The 20,377-nt window shown below is 35.6% G+C and overlaps 1 protein-coding gene and 1 pseudogene across 1 annotated transcript; one reads left to right on the top strand and one right to left on the bottom strand.

The window, feature by feature from the left end:
* Window positions 1-15,811, top strand: part of LOC100790818 (kinesin-like protein KIN-7C, mitochondrial) — a 37,022-nt pseudogene extending 21,211 nt beyond the window's left edge.
* A 721-nt stretch (window positions 15,812-16,532) lies between these two features.
* LOC100790299 (aspartic proteinase Asp1) lies at window positions 16,533-20,116 on the bottom strand. The gene is made up of 9 exons (XM_006596147.4): window positions 19,743-20,116; window positions 19,043-19,160; window positions 18,728-18,954; window positions 17,998-18,231; window positions 17,754-17,892; window positions 17,445-17,639; window positions 17,291-17,363; window positions 17,102-17,189; window positions 16,533-17,018 (listed from the first exon to the last, which is right to left on the bottom strand). Exons 1-9 carry the CDS (start codon window positions 19,925-19,927, stop codon window positions 16,919-16,921), a joined length of 1,359 nt encoding a protein of 452 aa, XP_006596210.1. The 5' UTR covers window positions 19,928-20,116; the 3' UTR covers window positions 16,533-16,918.
* Window positions 20,117-20,377: the final 261 nt, after the last annotated feature.

Here is a 20,377-nt window from a genome sequence, read left to right as displayed (position 1 = left end):
ATTTACAGTCCTTCATTGGATTCTCATTTAATCCCTTAGGAGGTAGTTTTTACCACCTTATCCTGGGAACAATTCCACTTGCAAGGTTTGAAGTGTTTGTTTTCCAGAAAGACTCTCCAATACCTCAGACACATTGTGTCAGCTTCCAGCTTTGCCCCAGACCTTGCCAAGATTACATCCATGAGGGAGTGGCCATTTCATCCACGACTACGCTCTGATTTCGGGACCATTAAATTCACTTTTGAGGAAAGACCGATTCTCTTGGTCCATGAAGGCCCAACAAGCTTAAATAGGCTATGATGATTTCGGTACTGGCATCCCCTGATTTTGATTTTCCTTTTACTCTTGAATCCGACGTGTCCGGCTCATCCATGGGAGCAGTTCTCCTCCAGCAATGACACCCCATCGTGTTCTATAGCAAACTCTTTTGTCCTCGACTGCAGCAGGCTTCCACATATGTCCGCGAATTGCATGTTATCACATCCACGACCCGCAAGTGGAGACACTACCTCTTGGGTCATCCTATTGTCGTCATCACTAACCACAAAAGCTTAAAAGAGCTCAAGTCACAAGTCATCTAGACACCGGAGCAATAGACTTATTTATCCAAGTTGTTGGGCTATGATTACTCGATCCAATACCGGCCAAGTTCTGGCAATGTCACGACCGACGCATTATCACACATTCCCAACCCTAGCAGTCAATGTTGGTCTTTATCTCTTCTGAATTTTGCTTTCTTGGACCAACTACATTGCTTACTTTGAGACAATGTTGAGTTCAGAGATTTAATACACAATGTCTAACACTAGCTCGATGCACACCCATGTTTTACAATAACAAATGAGCTAATCTTCTTTCAAGGAAAAATTCGGCTTCCCTCAAACAGCCCCTTCACTTCCATATTGTTTGGGGAATTCCATTCCACCCCTTTGGGCGGCCACATGGGAATTGCAAAAACCCTGCAACGGCTCCAACAAAATTTCTTCTGGACTGGAATGATGGATGATGTCCACCGTTATGTATCCCAATGCCTCATCTGTCAACAGAAGAAATACGAGACCAAAAAATCGGCCGGTCTCCTTCAGCCTCTTCCAATTCCCTCTACGATTTGGGAGGACCTTTCCCTCGACTTTATCACTAGTCTCCCTCAATCCCATGGTTTCAATACCATTTTAGTGGTAGTTGATAGATTCTCTAGGGGAGCCCATTTTGGTGTCTTACCACCCGAAACACACAGCGTACAAAGTTGCTATTTTATTCATTGATATAGTGTGCAAATTACATGACTTCCCTCACAGTCTCTTATCCAACAGGGACCCACTGTTTATAAGCAAGTTCTAGCAAGAGCTTTTCCGGTTGAGTGGAAGCAAACTAAAGATGAGCACCTCGTACCAATCAGAAATTGACGACCAAACCAAGGTCTTGAACAAAGTGCTTTAGCAATACCTTTGCTCTTTTGTTCAAGACAGATCTGTTGTAGTGGTCTGCCTTTCTTTCTCTAGCGGAATGGTCATATAACACCGCGATTCACTCTGCCACTGGTTTATTGCCATTTACGAAAAACCACCTCCTTCCATAGCTCAGTACCTACAAGGAACTTTCTCGGTCGAGGCGGCCGATTCTCTAATTGCATCACGAACATAGCTCCACACCACACAGCAACGCCGTTTGGCTAAGGCCCAGGACGCAATGAAGTAGGTTGCAGACTCCCACCGCCAAGATGTTTCGTATTCAGCGGGTGATTAGGTCTACGTACGCCTTTGTCCTTACCGCCAAACATCACTCCGGTCAACTTACCCTAAGTTGTCCAAGTGGTTTTATGGTCCCTTCTGGATCCTGGAATGTGTCGGCCCTGTGGCTTATCGATTCCAGCTGCCGGACTCTACCAAAATCCACTTGGTGTTTCATGTCTCCTTGCTGAACCTACATCATGGTACTCCCTGTGACTGTTGATACCATTCCCCCTACAAATTCTGACAACCACCCGGTGATTGAGCCTTTATATATCCTAGATTGGAAATGGGACAACACTACTACACCCGCATCCAAGCTGGTTTTGGTCCTGTGGCTAGGCTTACCGCTAGAGGACACAACCTGGAAATGTTGGGACATTTTGTCCACAATCCACAACCTTGAGGAAAAGGTTGTTTTCCTAGAGGAGGGTGTTGATAGCAATACAGGACAGACCCATAGCAGGACCAAGAGAACATCAAGGAAGCCCACTTAGCTCCAGGACTTCGTGTAGCCTACCTCCAGCAGTTGAAGGATATTCCCTCAAGAATATTCCCAATTCTGTTATGTTGTTGCTAAATTTCGTTTTGCTAAATTTCTTGTGCTTGTCTTCTAGTGCAACTGGCCATTGAGTGGTCGTGCTCATCTTGTTGTTGTTATCCTACAAATACCACTGATTATGAATAAAAGAGGCAGATAGAAATTTCATTACAAATTTATCTTTAGTATTACAGTAGAATAGAACTTATTACCTATCACATACTTTACCTAAAACCAAATTCTTATAGACATTACTAAAGTTGTAATAGCTTGAAGCTAGCCATATTTGGTACTCACCCAATAATGAAGAGTGTTAAATAGAGTGTGTTGCTAGCTCTTCTTTGGTATGCATAAACGTCTATTGGTTGTTATTTTTCTTATCTTAGACATTGCATAAAGAAGGCTTGATATGTATTTTAATTGAATCTTATAATGAGACTACAAGGTATATATAATGGTGATATGGTACTTATGTAGAAGGAATCAAAGAGGAAGTTGTGCTATCCCCTGCTCATGCCCTTTCTTTGATTGCTACAGGTGAAGGTATAATAAACTTTATGTTTGCCTTCCCTTTCTTCTCATTTTAAACCATTGGTAGCATTCATTTCTAAGATTTTCCTTTACAATGCTTTACATTGTGCTCCAACTGAAGCATGACCATCTTTTGTACTTAAATTTCCTGCCTACTGCAGATTTTATGACCTTCTAAGAGTTATTTATGGTTGTTACATTTTCTTTGGTCTTGATTTGTTAGATCACTTAGATGCTTATTTCTTCTAATTCATGCATTTTAATGTCTAGTTTTTGAAATAATGTAGAGCATAGACATGTCGGTTCAAATAATTTCAATCTAGTCAACAGTCGAAGCCACACTATTTTCACCTTGGTATGTCAAGATAATCTCCATATGTTTTATATTTTAATACATGCTTCTTTGTCATTTAACACTCCAAAATCCAGTTTAGTGGGATTAGATTTAAAATGTGTTCAACATTTGATGGTTTGCTAATAATATAATTTTCTATTTGTTACCAAAAGTCCTTGTTAGAAATTTAGAATATATGTCTTGATACATTAACATTGTATTCTAGCAGTAGCAACTGAACATAGGTGAATGTGGTTGGATTTATAGTCATCTTCTACCTCTTATCTATTTTGTAGCCTCTGGACTCAATGCCAACACCTGTTTTCTGAATAATTGATCAGAAGATGGTGAAATGGTGGCAATAGAGAGGAAAGCGCAGATATGGTAGTGCACATACATGAACATGAGATATTTAAAAATTCACAGGAAACAAGACATCACACAACTATGATATAACATAAAATTAATTGGATGAGTAGCTATATGTTAAACGGCATCATTAAGAATGTGTTTTCATCAATCATTACTTACTGGGTTGTACTTTTTGGTTGTTTCTATTTCTTTATATGGCTCATGCTACTTTACTGATTACATTATTTCTTTCAGACTGTTGAAAGCAATTCGCGAGGTGAGAATATAGGGGAAGAGGATGTGACATTGTCCCACTTGGTAATACTCATAAGACTGGGATTATTCATTACTATATTGCTCTAATAAATGTCTCCAGCATTTTGTTTATTACACTTCTAAAAGCTCTTCCCTGCTTTTCCAGCACTTAATTGATCTTGCAGGGTCTGAAAGTTCTAAAACCGAAACAACTGGTTTGCGGAGGAAAGAAGGTTCTTATATTAATAAAAGCTTGCTTACCCTTGGAACGGTAATATTATACTAAATTTGTGATTGTCTTAAATTTTTTTGAACTCCTTTTACTAGCTGTTATCCTAGTTTTAAATGTTAGTTTTTCTCTTCCTTTGTTTTGTGCACAATATCATTGTAGTCATTTCAAATGTTTACTCTTGAGGTTAGTTGCCTATTTAATATAACAATTTCTTTCCCTCTTCAGAAATAGCTTTGGTAATAATTTGTTCTTGAGTTTTATGTTTGATTTTCTTCATCAATCATTTCTTAGCCTTTAAAAATCTATATTTGCCCCTATACACTGTGATTGATTTAATGAGTCCCTTCATCTCTTAACAATAGTTTGGAGGGCATCACTATAAGTGCAGTAAATCTATACCATAAGGCTATAAGTGACTATGTGACACCCTCTATTCCGACATACATATAAATAAACAAAGCATATAAAAATACTGATAAATAAATTCACGTGGGTAAAAGGTTCACATTCACTTCACTATTATCAAATAAAACTTATTAAAAGCATATTCGGCTCAGAACAAGATTGTCAAAGTTTAAAAAAGAAATTTTGTTAAATTAATGAGGTAAAATAAAATAAAATAACATTATGTAATTAAAATAAAACTCATCCCCAATGTCACATCCTATTAGAGCATTGTGTTCCAGCGTCCTCTAGCACGAGATTCTCCAAAGTCATCCACCTAACCATCTGCTCACACAAACACAAAGTTCGAGATTATCACAGTACCAAACACAAATAGCACATGGGGAATGAGTTATCAAATTCCTAACTAATAGAGAGAAACCACACACACACACACACACACACACACACACACACACACACACACACACACACACATAAATGAAATACAACTTACTTAAGCACAACTCATGTCATTCCACCACTTGTCGCGTAACATCACATCTCAACACAACAGGTCTCATTCATTTTCACATCATTTACATACTCAAGGATCAAACAAAATATCACTCAACCAATCAATATCGATCAATACACAAGCGTTATGCAACAAATATATTAAAACTCAATCTTATATGCAATGTGGTACCATGTTAATGAAAAACCTTGTCGGGTGCCTAGGAATACATGACAAGATAGACCACACACTGGTAAGTCAGGTTACTCTCACTAGGTACAATCATAGGGAGAATAGTCAGGGTCACTCTATTTTGTGAGAACACTCCAACCATATGGGATCAACATAGTGTTGGACAAGTGGCCTCAGAAATTTTAAGAAGGGGGGGGGGTTTGAATCAAGATTCAAGAGAAGAAATCAAGAAGCAACAAGTCAAGAATTCACAAGGGAAGTATTGAAAAGGATTTTTCAAAAACCAAACATAACACAATTTTGTTTTACACAAGAGTTTTCTCAAATTTTCTAAGTTACCAGAGTATTTACTCTCTGGTAATCGATTACCAGTTTCCTATAATCAATTACCAGTGATAAAATTTGATTTCAAAAAGTTTTTAGCTGAATTTGCCGTAGAAGAAAGCTTCATGATGATGAATCAAGTTGATTCAAGTAGTTTTGATGATGACAAAAAGCCCAAGAGAATGATTTCAAGATTGAGTCAACAAGTTCAAGATCAAGATTAATTTCAAGTTTCATGAGAAGAAATCAAGAAGATTCAAGATTCATGAGAAGTTTGATTTCAAGATTCAAGAGAAGATGAATTCAAGATTCAAGAGAAGAAATCAAGAAGACTTCACAAGGGAAGTATTGAAAAGGATTTTTCAAAAACCAAACATAACACAATTTTGTTTTACACAAGAGTTTTCTCAAATTTTCTAAGTTACCAGAGTATTTACTCTCTGGTAATCGATTACCAGTTTCCTATAATCAATTACCAGTGATAAAATTTGATTTCAAAAAGTTTTTAGCTGAATTTGCCGTAGAAGAAAGCTTCATGATGATGAATCAAGTTGATTCAAGTAGTTTTGATGATGACAAAAAGCCCAAGAGAATGATTTCAAGATTGAGTCAACAAGTTCAAGATCAAGATTAATTTCAAGTTTCATGAGAAGAAATCAAGAAGATTCAAGATTCATGAGAAGTTTGATTTCAAGATTCAAGAGAAGATGAATTCAAGATTCAAGAGAAGAAATCAAGAAGACTTCACAAGGGAAGTATTGAAAAGGATTTTTCAAAAACCAAACATAGCACAATTTTGTTTTACACAAGAGTTTTCTCAAATTTTCTAAGTTACCAGAGTATTTACTCTTTGGTAATCGATTACCAGTTTCCTATAATCAATTACCAGTGATAAAATTTGATTTCAAAAAGTTTTTAGCTGAATTTGCTATAGAAGAAAGCTTCATGATGATGAATCAAGTTGATTCAAGTAGTTTTGATGATGACAAAAAGCCCAAGAGAATGATTTCAAGATTGAGTCAACAAGTTCAAGATCAAGATTAATTTCAAGTTTCATGAGAAGAAATCAAGAAGATTCAAGATTCATGAGAAGTTTGATTTCAAGAATCAAGAGAAGATGAATTCAAGATTCAAGAGAAGAAATCAAGAAGACTTCACAAGGGAAGATTTCCTACTCATCTTTCTTCTTCTTCCTTTGCCAAAAAGCTTTCTAAGTTTTCTGTTTTCCAAACCTTGTTCTTCTGCAAGTGAAAATTCTGCAGAAAACAAAAGTGTGTTATATTTTTTCATTCTCTTCTCCCTTTGCCAAAAAGAATTCAACAAGGACTAATCGCATGAATTCTTTTTGTGTCTCTCTTCTCCCTTTTCCAAAAGAATAGAGGGACTAACCGCCTGAATTCTTTTGTGTCTCCCTTCTACCTTTCCAAGAGAATTCAAAGGATTAACTGCCTGAGAATTCTTTTGATTCTTCCCTTTCCCTTAAACAAAAGATTTCAAAGGACTAACCGCCTGAGAATTCTTTGTCTTAACACATTGGAGGGTACATCCTTTGTGGTACAAGTTGAGGGTACATCTACTTGGGTTGTTGTAACTGAGAACAAGAGAGGATACATCTCTTGTGGATCAGTTCAAGTGGAGGGTACATCCACTTGGTTGTTCAAAGAGAACAAGGGAGGGTACATCCCTTGTGGATCTTTGCTAGTAAAGGATTTTACAGGGTTGAAATAAATCTTAAGAACCGGTGGTTGCTTGGGGACTGGATGTAGGCACGGGTTGTTGCCGAACTAGTATAAAATTCTTGTGTTTGTCTTCTTCTTCCCTACACTTTTTAATTTCCGTTGTGTACTTTACTTTTACGCTTTACTTTTGTTTAAGTTACATAACTTAGTAGTAAAGCCTAATTGAATCTAGTAACATTAAGAAGGATAAGTTTTAATTTGTCAAGGTACATTAATAATTAATTCAACCCCCCCTTCTTAATTAATCCGAGGCCACTTGATCCATCAAAGAGTTCATCGGGGTCTCTCCCTCTTGATTCAGGTCCAACCCAGAAAATATTTTAGCACACATACTCTATCTATGCACTGTACAAAACACACGACTCCTCAATTGTTCTCAATAATTTTGTCTGGTTGCGCTTGTGATTAAACTCGTCGGGTCCCCAAAGTGGTTTCCATCACAATACTCGTCACGCATTAACTCGTCACCCTTAAAAGGTCTCACAGTCGTGTGACTGTATAGTTCATAGCTAATAACTCAATGCATATAACATCTCAATACACATGTATATTCAAATTCAATACATACTCAATTTATCACATACACTCAATCTCAATCAAAATGGTATAATTCCAAAGCAACATATTATCACACGTCATGAATCATATACATGACACACACATAGACTTTACCTATAAACTATGCAAGACACACAACTACTCAATTGTTTTCAAAATCATTTTAACTCGTTGCACCTCAAAGTGATTCAACTCGCTGGGTTCCCATAGTGGATACCATCACAATACTCATCGCACAAAAACTCATCGCCTTTAAAGGGTCTTACAATTGTATGATTGCACCATTTGTAGTTCAACTCAATACATACAATATCTCAATACACGGGTATCTCACAATTTATCACATATCCAATTTATCACTTACTCATATTTTCAATCACAATTTCATGATCCCAATATAATAATTTATCATGCTAATCCAGTAAAATCTTGTCTAAAATACAAACAAATTATACAAAAATGTTTCTCACATGAGGAGTAAAACCCTTCAAACAATTTCACACAATTATATCAAAATCAATGAATCAAAATCATAGGTCAAAAACACGAAAATACTAAGAGCACTTAATTTTATCCACTAATTCGCATCAGGACATTAATTGGTCCATCAAACACAACAATATCGTATTTATAATCGTAAAGGAAAAAATATAATTAAATAAACATCACAAAATAAACCTCAATTTAATATTTTAAGGATCCCTACACATGTTCATTCTAACTCCAATTATGATAAACTCATCCCTTACCTCTAAGTGGACTCACGTGTATATTCCAGCAACGATAACGGCATCTCTAGCAGTTTCTTGAGATTTCTCAAGCTTTCCTCTAGTTGTTCTTCTAGGGTCTCCAAGCATTAGAGAGAAGGAGAAAAGATTGAAGTCTTCATTCCACTATCCCCGTGAGAGCAAAGTTTCTCTCACCACAAACATTATTTCGCAAATCCCAATGTTGGGGATGTGTGAAAATGGGTTTCAAAGATGGTGTCCAAATTTCACGACGATCCAACGGTTGACGAGTCCGGGATCGTAGTTTTACTAGGACAGGTTTTGGGTGTTTGCGGGAAAAGAGAAAGCTCAGTGCGAGGGATATTTCTTCCACCATAGACATTATCTCGGAAATCCCACCGGTAGGTGTGTGAGAAAATAAGTTCTGAACCACACTTCAAATTTCACTATGATCCAACGATTAACGAGTCCCGGATCGTCGTTTTACTGACACAGGTTTGAGTGTATGTGGGAAAAAGAGAGGATTTTGAAAAAGGAAGAAGAGAGAACGGATTTGAGAGGAAGAGAGAAAGTAGAGACATATTGTAAATATAAAGAGTGACCTATTACGTCTCTATTTATAGCTAGGGTACTATGTACCTTTTATTTACTTTATTTTTCTTTATTTATTTATTTTATAAAAATGAACTCTATTTTATTTTTTATCAAAAGAATAAATAAAATATTTTTTTCTAAAAACATATATTTATTTTATTTACCTAAAAACTATTATTTTAATCAATAAAACTATTTCTCTTATTTATTTAATTACAAAAAGCTTATTATTTTCCTAAAATTCTATTTATTTTAAATAAAATTATTTTTAATTTATTTTATGAAAAATGGGATGTTACATACTCATCTTGGTTGCATTTATATTATTATGCTATGCTGCCAGCTTGTAGTTTGCTCTACAATTAAAGAACTATTCATGGATGCACTGATGTTGTTATGGTGTGTAACATTCCCATTCTCAAATTTTGTTAAGTGAAGTAATTAAATTTCTCTATCTTATTTCTGCATTGCAGGTGATTGCTAAATTAACAGATGAAAATGCAACTCATATTCCTTATCGAGATTCAAAGCTCACTCGGTTGTTACAATCATCCCTTAGTGGCCATGGACGGATTTTTGTTAGTACAATTTCTCTTCGAATTTTGTGCTAGTTGTAATTTGTAAAAATTTGTATGGCTAACTAATGTTTGAAAATGACAATATGGTTTGGTTGTTGAAGCTCATATGCACAGTTACTCCTGCTTCTAGCAGTAGTGAAGAGACACGCAACACATTAAAATTTGCACACCGGAGTAAGCATGTTGAAATTAAAGCTTCTCAAAATAAGGTTATTATATGTGAAATAGTGTTAATGATAACCACTTGACACAGTGATTTCAAGCTATTAACTTTTAGCTGATTCCCTTGTGCTAGATTATGGATGAGAAGTCTCTGATCAAGAAGTATCAGAAGGAAATTTCTGAGTTAAAGCAAGAGCTGCAGCAGTTGAAGCATGGCATGGTTGAGAATCCCAATATGGCCACATCTTCACAAGAAGATCTGGCTAATTTGAAGCTTCAGGTTTGTGCTGATGCATATATCTTGGATCATCTAATAAGTATCACTGTACTTGGTGGGAGACTTTATAATATGCCAGAATAAAATGTTGTCTTGAATCTTAACCCAATGATATTTACTTTTCTCACTGCACATCAAAACTGGTATCTTTATTTGGTATGGTGTTTCTTCACTTCCCCATAATAAGCATTTTTTCATTAATAGCTTGAAGCTGGCCAATCCAAATTGAAGTCGAGATTGCAAGAGGAAGAACAAGCTAAAGCAGCATTGATGGGAAGAATTCAGCGACTAACCAAATTAATCTTAGTTTCTACAAAGAATGTAATGTCATCAAGCATTCCTGAAAGGCCCAGCCATAGGCGAAGGCATTCTTTTGGTGAAGATGAGGTGTGTTTTTCACAAGGGTACTCTAGTTTGTGCAGCAGCCAGTTATATGCTTTGGAATTTGATCTTTTAATGTCCTGACTTTTAATTAATGTGCTGTTTCTTGGAATGGCTAGTAAAATTGTAAATACTATGTGATAATGACAAATGCTTGTCTTTCTCTGAATGCAGCTAGCATATTTACCAGATAGAAAACGTGAGACCTGGATTAATGATGACGCAGGGAGCCACGCTTCAGTTCTTTCACCGGAAGAAAAGGATGACATTACCAATTTAGATGAATTGGGGAAGGATTATAGAAGAAGCAAAAGGCGTGGAATGCTCGGTTGGTTGAAGCTGAGAGTAAGTTGGTTTCCTTTTCTATTTGAACTATATTCTATATTATGTTAAAATAATTGACTAACTAATTGATAAGTACAGAAGTTAATATTAATGCATATAATAATAATAATACAAAAACCCCAATGCATAAATAAAAGGCCACTAAAGATTGGGGACTTTCTGGAAAGCTGAGTTTTGTGTGGATTAGGATTTGACGATTGGTATTGCACTATCTAAAATTTATGTGAAAATTAACTCCAAATGGGTCACCTGCATCTGCTTCAAAATTAACTCCAAACAGAGTTATGGTTTACGACATGAAAGATTCACGCCGGAATTCAGTCAGCAGAAAGGATAATGCTTCAGCTCTCAATTCTTTTCCAGGAAGAACTCAAGCTGGTGACTTGTTGAGTGTAACTGTTGGAGGTCGTCAACTTCCTCCGGTGAGATCTCAAATACTAGTGATCCATATTGCTGGAAAGACACATGATACATGTATCTTGTAACCGGGGAATCTTATGGATGTGAACCATAACTGTGCGGAATGACTATCTTGCAGACTGGAACTACTGTTACAGATCAAATGGATCTTCTGCGTGAACAAGTTAAAATGTTGGCCGGAGAGACTGTCTGAACAGGCAGCTAACAAGCCTGAAGATCCAACTACAAGTGAGCTTTTCATTTATAATTGACAAACGGAGAACAATTTTAATATTTCATAATAAAACTGGGCGGGTTATTTTGGTGATAATGACAGGAGGACATGCATAAGTTGAAGGGTGAAATTAGCCAAAAGAAGAATCAAATCCGTATCCTAGAGCAACGGATGATTGGATCAATAGGACCTGCACCACGTAACTGCGAAATGTCTCAGGTAACTGAAACTAAAATCTACTTTGAGCCACCTCTAATAAATACGGCTATATTTGGTCAAAGAGAATTGAAAGAATTCTATCTCTAAACTTGTAACTTCTTGCTGTTCTTTCATGCTATATAAATTTTCATTGTGATAAGAAGTTTAATACCACCAAATATCATTATAGGTGTAATTGTTAAAATTCCAGAGTATATATTTCATATTATCATGCATCATGATGGACAAAAACAGAATTATCTCTAATGCAGTGTGCTACAACCCATGGGGAACAGGTATATATAATTCAAGAACGGCAATAAAGAAACACCAAAAAAAATTGACCAGATCATTTATCTTATTTAAGCTTCTTCATGGATTTTTTCTTTCCACCACATTCTCATTTCATCCTTGCTTTCTCACATCCATTATTAGGTTTTTTGGCCCTCAATCTCCTCTTTGTACTGACTTGTCCCCTTTTTTTACCACATCTCTTGCTCTGGAGTCAAGTCTTTGAACTTGTTTTTCCTTTTTAACACTTCACTTCAGACTTGTTTATTTATTATTTCAGTATTTTTTTTTGAATAAATTGTTATATTGCGGCTTAACAGTACATAATCTTAAACATCAGTTTAAAGTTGAACAGGAAGAAATATTGGGGAGTTCAGATTCGACTTTCCAACACTCCCCTGCTCCGTGGATGCCTATTGAACTGGGCAATACACAGTGGAAGTGGTGGAGATTTCCTCACAAACCACAGAAACAATAAAAATGGCCTTTATGCCATGTTATATCATATTCCATCTTAAAAACCAATTTGGAATTAAATAAAGTTGCCCAACAAATATTGACATCATGTTGAGATTATGGGTTTTAGGGATAAAGGGAGAAAGAAGAGTGGCACTCTAAATCCTTATTTTATCTTGGATAGCGGTACATAACAACTGACCCCAAAAATGCTACAGCGGTCTAGCGCATAGCAGAATGGCCACTATTTTGGAAATTTTTATACAGTTTATATAATTCATATTAAATACATCTAAATGCTCAATTTTTTTATAAAAATACTAAAGAAATCTTGGCATGTTGTTCATAATTAACAATAAAAAGTTATAGGTAAGGCTCTTAAGCAAACATACAAATTTATAATAGTAAAAAAGGATACCACGTCTAATCAAAGAGATGGAGAAAAAAGGAGTGAATGAGTTTGTGGCTTTAGGAAATAGATGACCAAAATTACCTCCTTAAAATGCCCCTCTAACTGTACTCAGGATTTTGGACACCGTCAGCATAGCGATGATATAATAATGCCAATAAATGCCACTATTGTGACCCTAACCCTTATTTATATTAATCACAATCCTAGCTAAGCTAATTGGGGAAACAAATCATGATAAGGGAATGTGACCAATTCTAAGAAATAAAGAGGAAATAGGGAAATTAATCCTTGAGCATAATCTAAGATATTTTCATATATTCTAACAGATTGCACCCTGGTAATTGAGGTGGGCAATGGGGACTTTCCAACAGAGAGGGTGTTACTGGACTATCATTAACCCAATGGGTACTACTTCTGCTGTTTGATTTGGGTATTTACAGGGTTCTATACTTGACAAATGAGAACCTAACCTATCATTTGATTTTGTCTTCTCCCTTGTTGAGAGATTCTTCCCCACTTTTTCTTTTGGGTGAAAAATAAAACCTATTGGACCCAAGGTTTTAGTAGAATTTTCAGACTTTCAGTAATTTGGGATGACTCTTCTTTTCGAATGGTTCTTAATGATAGCTTATATTGCAAATTTGCTATGTATTGACGAACTTCCTTTGTTTTATCTAAAATAAATAAAAATTGGGGTATATTTTATGGGTAAACATCAACTAACACATTACTTAATCTCTAATGTAGGCTCTATCCAAGCTTACCACTGAGCTCAATGAGAAAATTTTTGAACTTGAGGTTGGTTGTCTTGTCTTGTCCTCTTGATAGTTTCAGTATGGTTTAAATTGCATTTAGCTAGCATAAATCTGAGTATTATACTAAGGTGTTCTCTCATATTGATTGAGCATTCAAGATCAAGTCTGCAGATAACAGGATACTTCAAGAGCAACTGCAGTTGAAGGTATATTACACAATTGTATGACCTTTTAAGGGAACATGTTGGAATTCCTGACATTTGCTAAAATTCTACAGAATTCAGAGAACATTGAGATGCAAGAGACAATTATTTCACTAACGAAACAGATAAATTTGTTGCTGGATAAAACCTCAACTAATCATCAGCATGTTGCTGATAATGAGACTAACTGTTCTAGAGACATATTGGGAAAGAATGATGAAGCACAATCAGTCAAAAACTTGAATGCATTAGTTTCTCAATCGCACCCCAAACAAGGAAGTAATGATTCAATTACAAATTCTCAAATTCTTGTGCAGGTTATCTCTCTCCCTCTGGCACCTTCAGCAGAAGGAAACTTAAACTATAATTGGCATAATAAATAAATTTGAGAATTGATTCCTGAATTTTTGTTTCTTTGTGTTTCAGTAGGAATGATTTCTTTTTTACTGTTAAATTCAATTGTGCAGGCAGCTGAAATAGAGAATTTAAGGCAAGAAAATGTGAGATTAGTGGAAAAGAAAGGTGGGCTTGAAATTCAAAGCCAGAAACTTGCAGAGGAAGCTTCATATGCAAAAGAGTTAGCAGCAGCTGCAGCAGTTGAACTCCGAAACCACGCTGAAGAAGTGACTAAACTTACTTATGAAAATGCAGAACTAAGTGGTGATCTGGCAGCTGCAAAGGAAGCCTCCTGCAAATCAAACTTTTGTCCAGCATCTTATGATTGCAAGCAAAATATTATTAATAGTTTTCAACGAGATGGGAAATCAAAAAAGCTGGGGAATGAAGTTTCTTATTGAGGAGTTGCAGAAGGACCTTAATGCTAGACTCCAAAGGGAAGCTGCATTAGAAGCAGCTCTATCTGTGAAAGTTGAAATAGAGGCTGACCTAAGAAGTACACTTGATGAAATAAAACACCAAAAACAAGATTTGGAATATGAGCTTACAAACATGCGGATGCTGGTGTCAAAGATGAAAAAATCTGGCATTAATGTTGAGGACAAGTCAACTGTTTATGTTCCTAATGATGTACAAACCAAGGCTAAAAATGGACATCCAACATCTAATGGTTACTCTCATAGAAAACAATACCAAGAGGGTGAAATTGTAGGAAGCATGGATATGATTGCATTAGAAGAACTGAGGGCTAATTATCAAAGAGAAAGAAGATGCAAAGAACTAGAAAGTCATATTTCTATATTAAAAGTATCTCATTCTCATGATCACATTTCATATTTCATCTATGTTCCATGATAACATGAATCATGCTCATAACTGCATTGATTGAAGTTCCTCATGACTTAACTAAGGTCAAGGGTGAGAAAATGAGTTTAGGTGACTGTTTTTTAGAAGAGGGATGGTGAAGAAAGAGAAAATTGTGATAAGGTAGACTGGAAATGGAAGATCAATGAGATGGACTCTGATGATATGATTAACTAAATAGCAAGTTCTATAAGACTATAATTAATACAAATAGTATTTTTTTTAAAAGAAATATAACTAGTAAAAAAAACATGGATAAACCTTTCAACAAGGATAGATCAGACTTCAAGCACAACATATGGGTCTGAAAGAATTGACCTCAAAGTCAATACTGGCTTAAGGATTCTTCTTCTTTTTTTTTTTTTGCTGAATACTGTCTTAAGGATTCTACATATTTTTATTTTTATTTTGTAATTTAGACATTGAATTAGGGAAAGCAGGAATTTAAAAAGTGCAAAACATAATTGTTTAAATATCTGAAATCTAATAGCTATAGACAGGTAGAAAGATCAACTTCTGAGAAGACTTGAAAAAGGAAATTCATAATACCGTTCCACTGTGTAGAAAGATCAAATTCCATAGAGAATAGTTATAGACAGGTGATAGTTACTTGGTTTTTCGAACCTGATCTCCCTGGTTGCGATCTTCTATCTGCACTCAATAGATTTGCATTTTGGAGAGTAGAAATCATAAATGGCACAGAAGGGTTATCGTAGGTGGTCATTTATCTTGCATCACATAAGCCTAGACTTGTTTTTCTGATTTCTCAACGTGAAGACAAAGAATTGCAAATGATAGCACCTTTAACTATGTAATAGGGTGAAGATATCGCTGGTTTGGATGTTATGTCCCTTGAAGAACTTCAAAACCTTAATATTGAGGCTATAACTAAGATTTGCCATGCAAAGGTGACATTTCTCACTTGCCTGCCTTTCAACAATAATTCTCCATTGTCAAGTACTAATGAAAGGGGTCATTTTTTATGTTCATTTATATCCTGGAAATGTAAACATTAACTCCGTCTTAGATGCTGTTTCTGATGAGTTATTACCTGCTTGATGCTAGATATGTTTTAAAATTGGCTTTCTAACTTTATATCAGAAATCACGTTTCTTGTACAAGGGTTAAGTTCCATTTAACTCCTGTATGCCAGGACATTTTCTTAACACTGGTTACTGAATTTGCAAATCTAGATGAATGTCAATATTAATTTTCAATGTGATAAGAGGCTGTATATGCCAAGACAAGTCCTATCAGAAGTTAAATTCCAAATTGTAGATTTTTATTTACCAGTTAATGAAAAAGGAAGTGGTACTTCTGGAGGAAGTAAAACGAGCAACATGCTATCCTTTTTTCTTATTCAACTTTGAGCAGCATACTTACGTGTCTGTTATCTTCTGCCTAATATTATAATCTCTTGCGAACAAACTGTCATGACTGATTAATGTTATTATACAACTTGCAGTATGCAAATCAAAACTTGTAGCATCATGCTGTTGGCTGCTGCGAGTGTTGTAAACAGGGTTTCCGAAGTTGGTATCAATTCCTGAAATACAGAGTCATGGAATTATGTTCCTAATTCAAGGTGTTTTAATTTAATATGTACAATTATTGCAGGTACATTATACTTTGTAACTTAACAAAATACTGACAATCATCTCTCAATCATCCTTGTGCTGGTGCAGGAAAGCAGTGAAAGCCTATCAGCTAGTTTAGGTGAATAACAACTTTCTACTGATGGGAATCGAGGCTCCTCAACTTCATGAATTTTTCTCTAGCAGGGATCAGTAACTGTAGCATGTATCGTTTGGAAATTTACAAATTCACAAAATGTAGCTTATGAAGCATAAAATATTGTAAGGTGACAAAAGATCTGTGTATATATATGTTTGTACTGTATGGAATTGTAGATGCTATCTAATGTACATCCAAGCATCCTCCTTCCCAACAATTCATTCAGTCTGTTTCTTCATAAGATGCAGGACAACGGTCCCCAAAGATACCCAAATTCGTTGCATACGGGTGTGGAAAATCACCTTCCAAATCACGATCCACACTGTTGATGAACATGGAAATATTTACTTGTAAGACTTATTGACGTTCCCAATTATATAAGAAATGATAAGAGAAATTTGTTACTTGGGAAGCCTATCACAATTTGAAGAAACCCATCCAATCTGCTGTTTCTCGTTGTCATAAATCACCATTTTATCTTGTAAAGAGATGTCTGAGAGCAATAAAAGGTGTATTACCATCAAAATAATCAAATAAGAAAAGAGAAACAAGCATGGAATTTTTTATACTCTGTTGACATTTGGCATGCCTTACCTCCTATTATGTTCAGATTTTCTAGTCCTACTTCAGTGCCATCTAGAATCCCCAAGCAGACATTGCCATGTTTCTGGAAAAGGTCAGCACGTTAGACAATTTCATTTGTTTCCTTAACTAGAGGCAGAGTTGTTCAGTCATAAAAGGTACTCACAGTGATAATAAGATAAGCTTCTGGTGGTAGGTGCATCTGCAAAATCTTGGTTTTTGTGAAGCTCAATGCTAGGGGCTTGAAGTATTTCTTGACATCACTTAACGATTTGAAAGACTTTGCACCCTTCCAACAAATTGGAAGTGATGGATCATCAGTAGCTCTTTTCAACTGTTTTCCCTTTAAATCTTGAGTTACCTGAATTATGGATCAAGGAATTATTAACTTAAGATGGCTGATTAAATATCTTAGGCCATATAAGACAATGAAATTGATGATGAAAATTGAGGCTCTCTCTAGTTTCCATCTTACTAAATCAACAACAGCTTGATAGGCTTGTGAGTTGAAGTATGTGTAAGAGCTCCCACTATCGAAGATAAGTTCAAGACCCTTAACAACAGTAGCCTTTCCATTGAAAACCAGTTCTGCTGGTCCTGAGCTGTAGTGTTTTCTGAAGCAATGATTGTTGGCAAGTTTTCATGAGTGGCAACAGATGATGCATGTGTGAAACAAAAACATCTCAGAAGGAACAAATGACATCAATTTTAAAACTTACTCTGAAGAACTCGGCAACATGGATGTCCAAACAATTCCTGAAGAGGGAATAAAATCATCTCCAAAGAATAAAAACCCTCCTCCTCGTGCACTTAAGCAGTGGCCAACCACATTGTGGATCAGACCCAAAGAATGAAGCTGAGATAAGATGCTTGCTCTTCCATTTCCAAGGCCAAGAACTCCTGATGTAGCAGGTGGGGAGTTAGAACCAGAATACTTTTGATCATATCCACACCTAGCCATGCATCAGACAAAGAAACTCAATTATTCTCAAAGGTGAACGGAAAACTTTAGCTCCAAGTTGAAGCCATGGTAACCTTTTTCCTATGAGTAGATCAATTCTGTCCTGTTGCCCTATTTACTGAAGCATAATTTCACCATCTTTTTTTTTTCTTTTGACATCACAACTTCAATACAAATTATATAATTAAGTCCAATTTGAATAAACTTCACCATAAACACTTGTAAAAGAAGAAAATAAGAAGATAAAATGAATTGAGCTTCTCTCAAGCTAAAATCAACTTATGCAGTGTTAGATGAGAGAGCTTATATTAAAGTTAAGTGCATAAGTTTGTTTTAGCTTATGGGAAAAATTTAATTTGTTTTACCAGTTTACCTTCTTATTTGCTTCTCCTATTAATACTGATGGGTATGTTTATCCAAAACAGGCCTTGGTAGTTGATACCACCAATGTCACTCATGAGGATAAAAATGGGAAACAAAACACTCACCCAAAGGCTACCCTAGGGCGCACCACAGAGCCATTGGTGAATTGAAAAGGAATGTAGTCCCGGACTAGCACACCAAGAGATGATCCATGATCTGCATACTCAACCTCATAGTCACATTGGTCATCTGGGGAAGCACAAGTATATTCCATTGATAATTGCACTTCAGAACACAACTGGTCCACACATTGCACAAGGTTGTGATTGGGTTTATAAAGTTGATCGCGAGGCTGCAAAGATTGACACCAGGTAAATAACAGGATAAAATGATTTATGGTTCATACTTCAGAAAAAGGCCTAATATAAGTTTAAGCATACCTTGGTGCAACCTTTACATGGTGCATCACACTGAACCCAAGTGAGGTCACTACCCGAGTCAATGTCAAGGTCATAAAGCTTGGGGGGATAGCCAATGTTGAGAGACACTGTGTAATGCCTGCATAAAGAGGAATACAGATATTTTTCATGGAACCAGTATAATCTAAACTTAATAAAAACCAATTCACTATAGAAATTCAACTACCATATTTCCTTTTCTTCCAAAACATCAGCAAAAAGTAACTTTTGGTGGGATGGGGTCCAATCCCCCCAAATAAAAAAAAAAAACAAACGAGAAGAAAAAAGTTACGAGCCTCAGTCAAACCTAACTTTTATTCTTTCTCTAAATAAATTAGATATTAATGGAAGGTAAAACTCAATGAAACTGCAGATATACTTGATAATAAGCGATATGAACAATCTCAAAACTAGATCAGGAACCAAATCTATAAGAACTGATCAAAAAACAAAATTCCATTTTACGAAGTATAGGAGACAGATGAAGAATGTTTCAAAAACTTGCTATAGCTCAACTCAGAAGACTAATATAATTACCAGAACAAAGTTATCCCAAAAAAGAAACATTCAATTGCACAAAACAAGAACTGAGAGAAAAAAAATGAACAATAAGCAAGATGATACTATTACTACTTGATGATGAAGTTTGAACAAAACAATTCATTATAGAATCACAACATACCCAAGAGGGTAAACATTTCCCTGAACTTTGAAAACAGCTGAGGAGGAAAGGCGATGATGATTATCAGAAGATAGCTTCTTGGCGTTGCGGGGTTGAGCTGAGAAAGAGAGTGGGAAAATGGCAGAAAACAGAAGAAATTGCAAAAGCGTGTGCAATGCTGTTATTCCCTTCATTTTAACATCCATAGTTGGAAAACAAGAAAGAAATTTATTTATGAGAGAGGGGCAAAAAGGGTGCAATGATCCAAAGAAAGGTTTATAAGTGATGAAATGGAAAGGAAATGAAAAAAAGGGTAGGAGTTTCGGACACTGAAATAGAGCATTCTCTGCCGTGTCTATTTTCTGGCTTTTGTTTTAGTCGAGGGGCAGTTGGCAGATACCAACGTTATTTAATGCTTTATTTAAAAATGGCTAAGGCTACGTCGGACAAGTTATTATGGTTAATTTTTAATTTTTTTATTAGTTGAAAAATTTGTTTTACGTTGATTCGGTAAATAAATTTTTTTTATTGACTTTTAGTATTTTTTGAAATATTTGAAATATCATTTCTTAACATGTTGACTTTTAATTTTTAATTTTTTATATTGGACAAATGATCTTATTTAGTTTCTTATATTAATTTTTTTTATTTAATTT

The sequence above is a fragment of the Glycine max genome, chromosome 14 (assembly GCF_000004515.6).
Source record: "Glycine max cultivar Williams 82 chromosome 14, Glycine_max_v4.0, whole genome shotgun sequence".
NCBI lineage: Eukaryota > Viridiplantae > Streptophyta > Magnoliopsida > Fabales > Fabaceae > Glycine > Glycine max.
The sequence above is the reverse complement of the archived record's forward strand: the minus strand, read 5'-3'. Positions and strand labels throughout refer to the sequence as shown.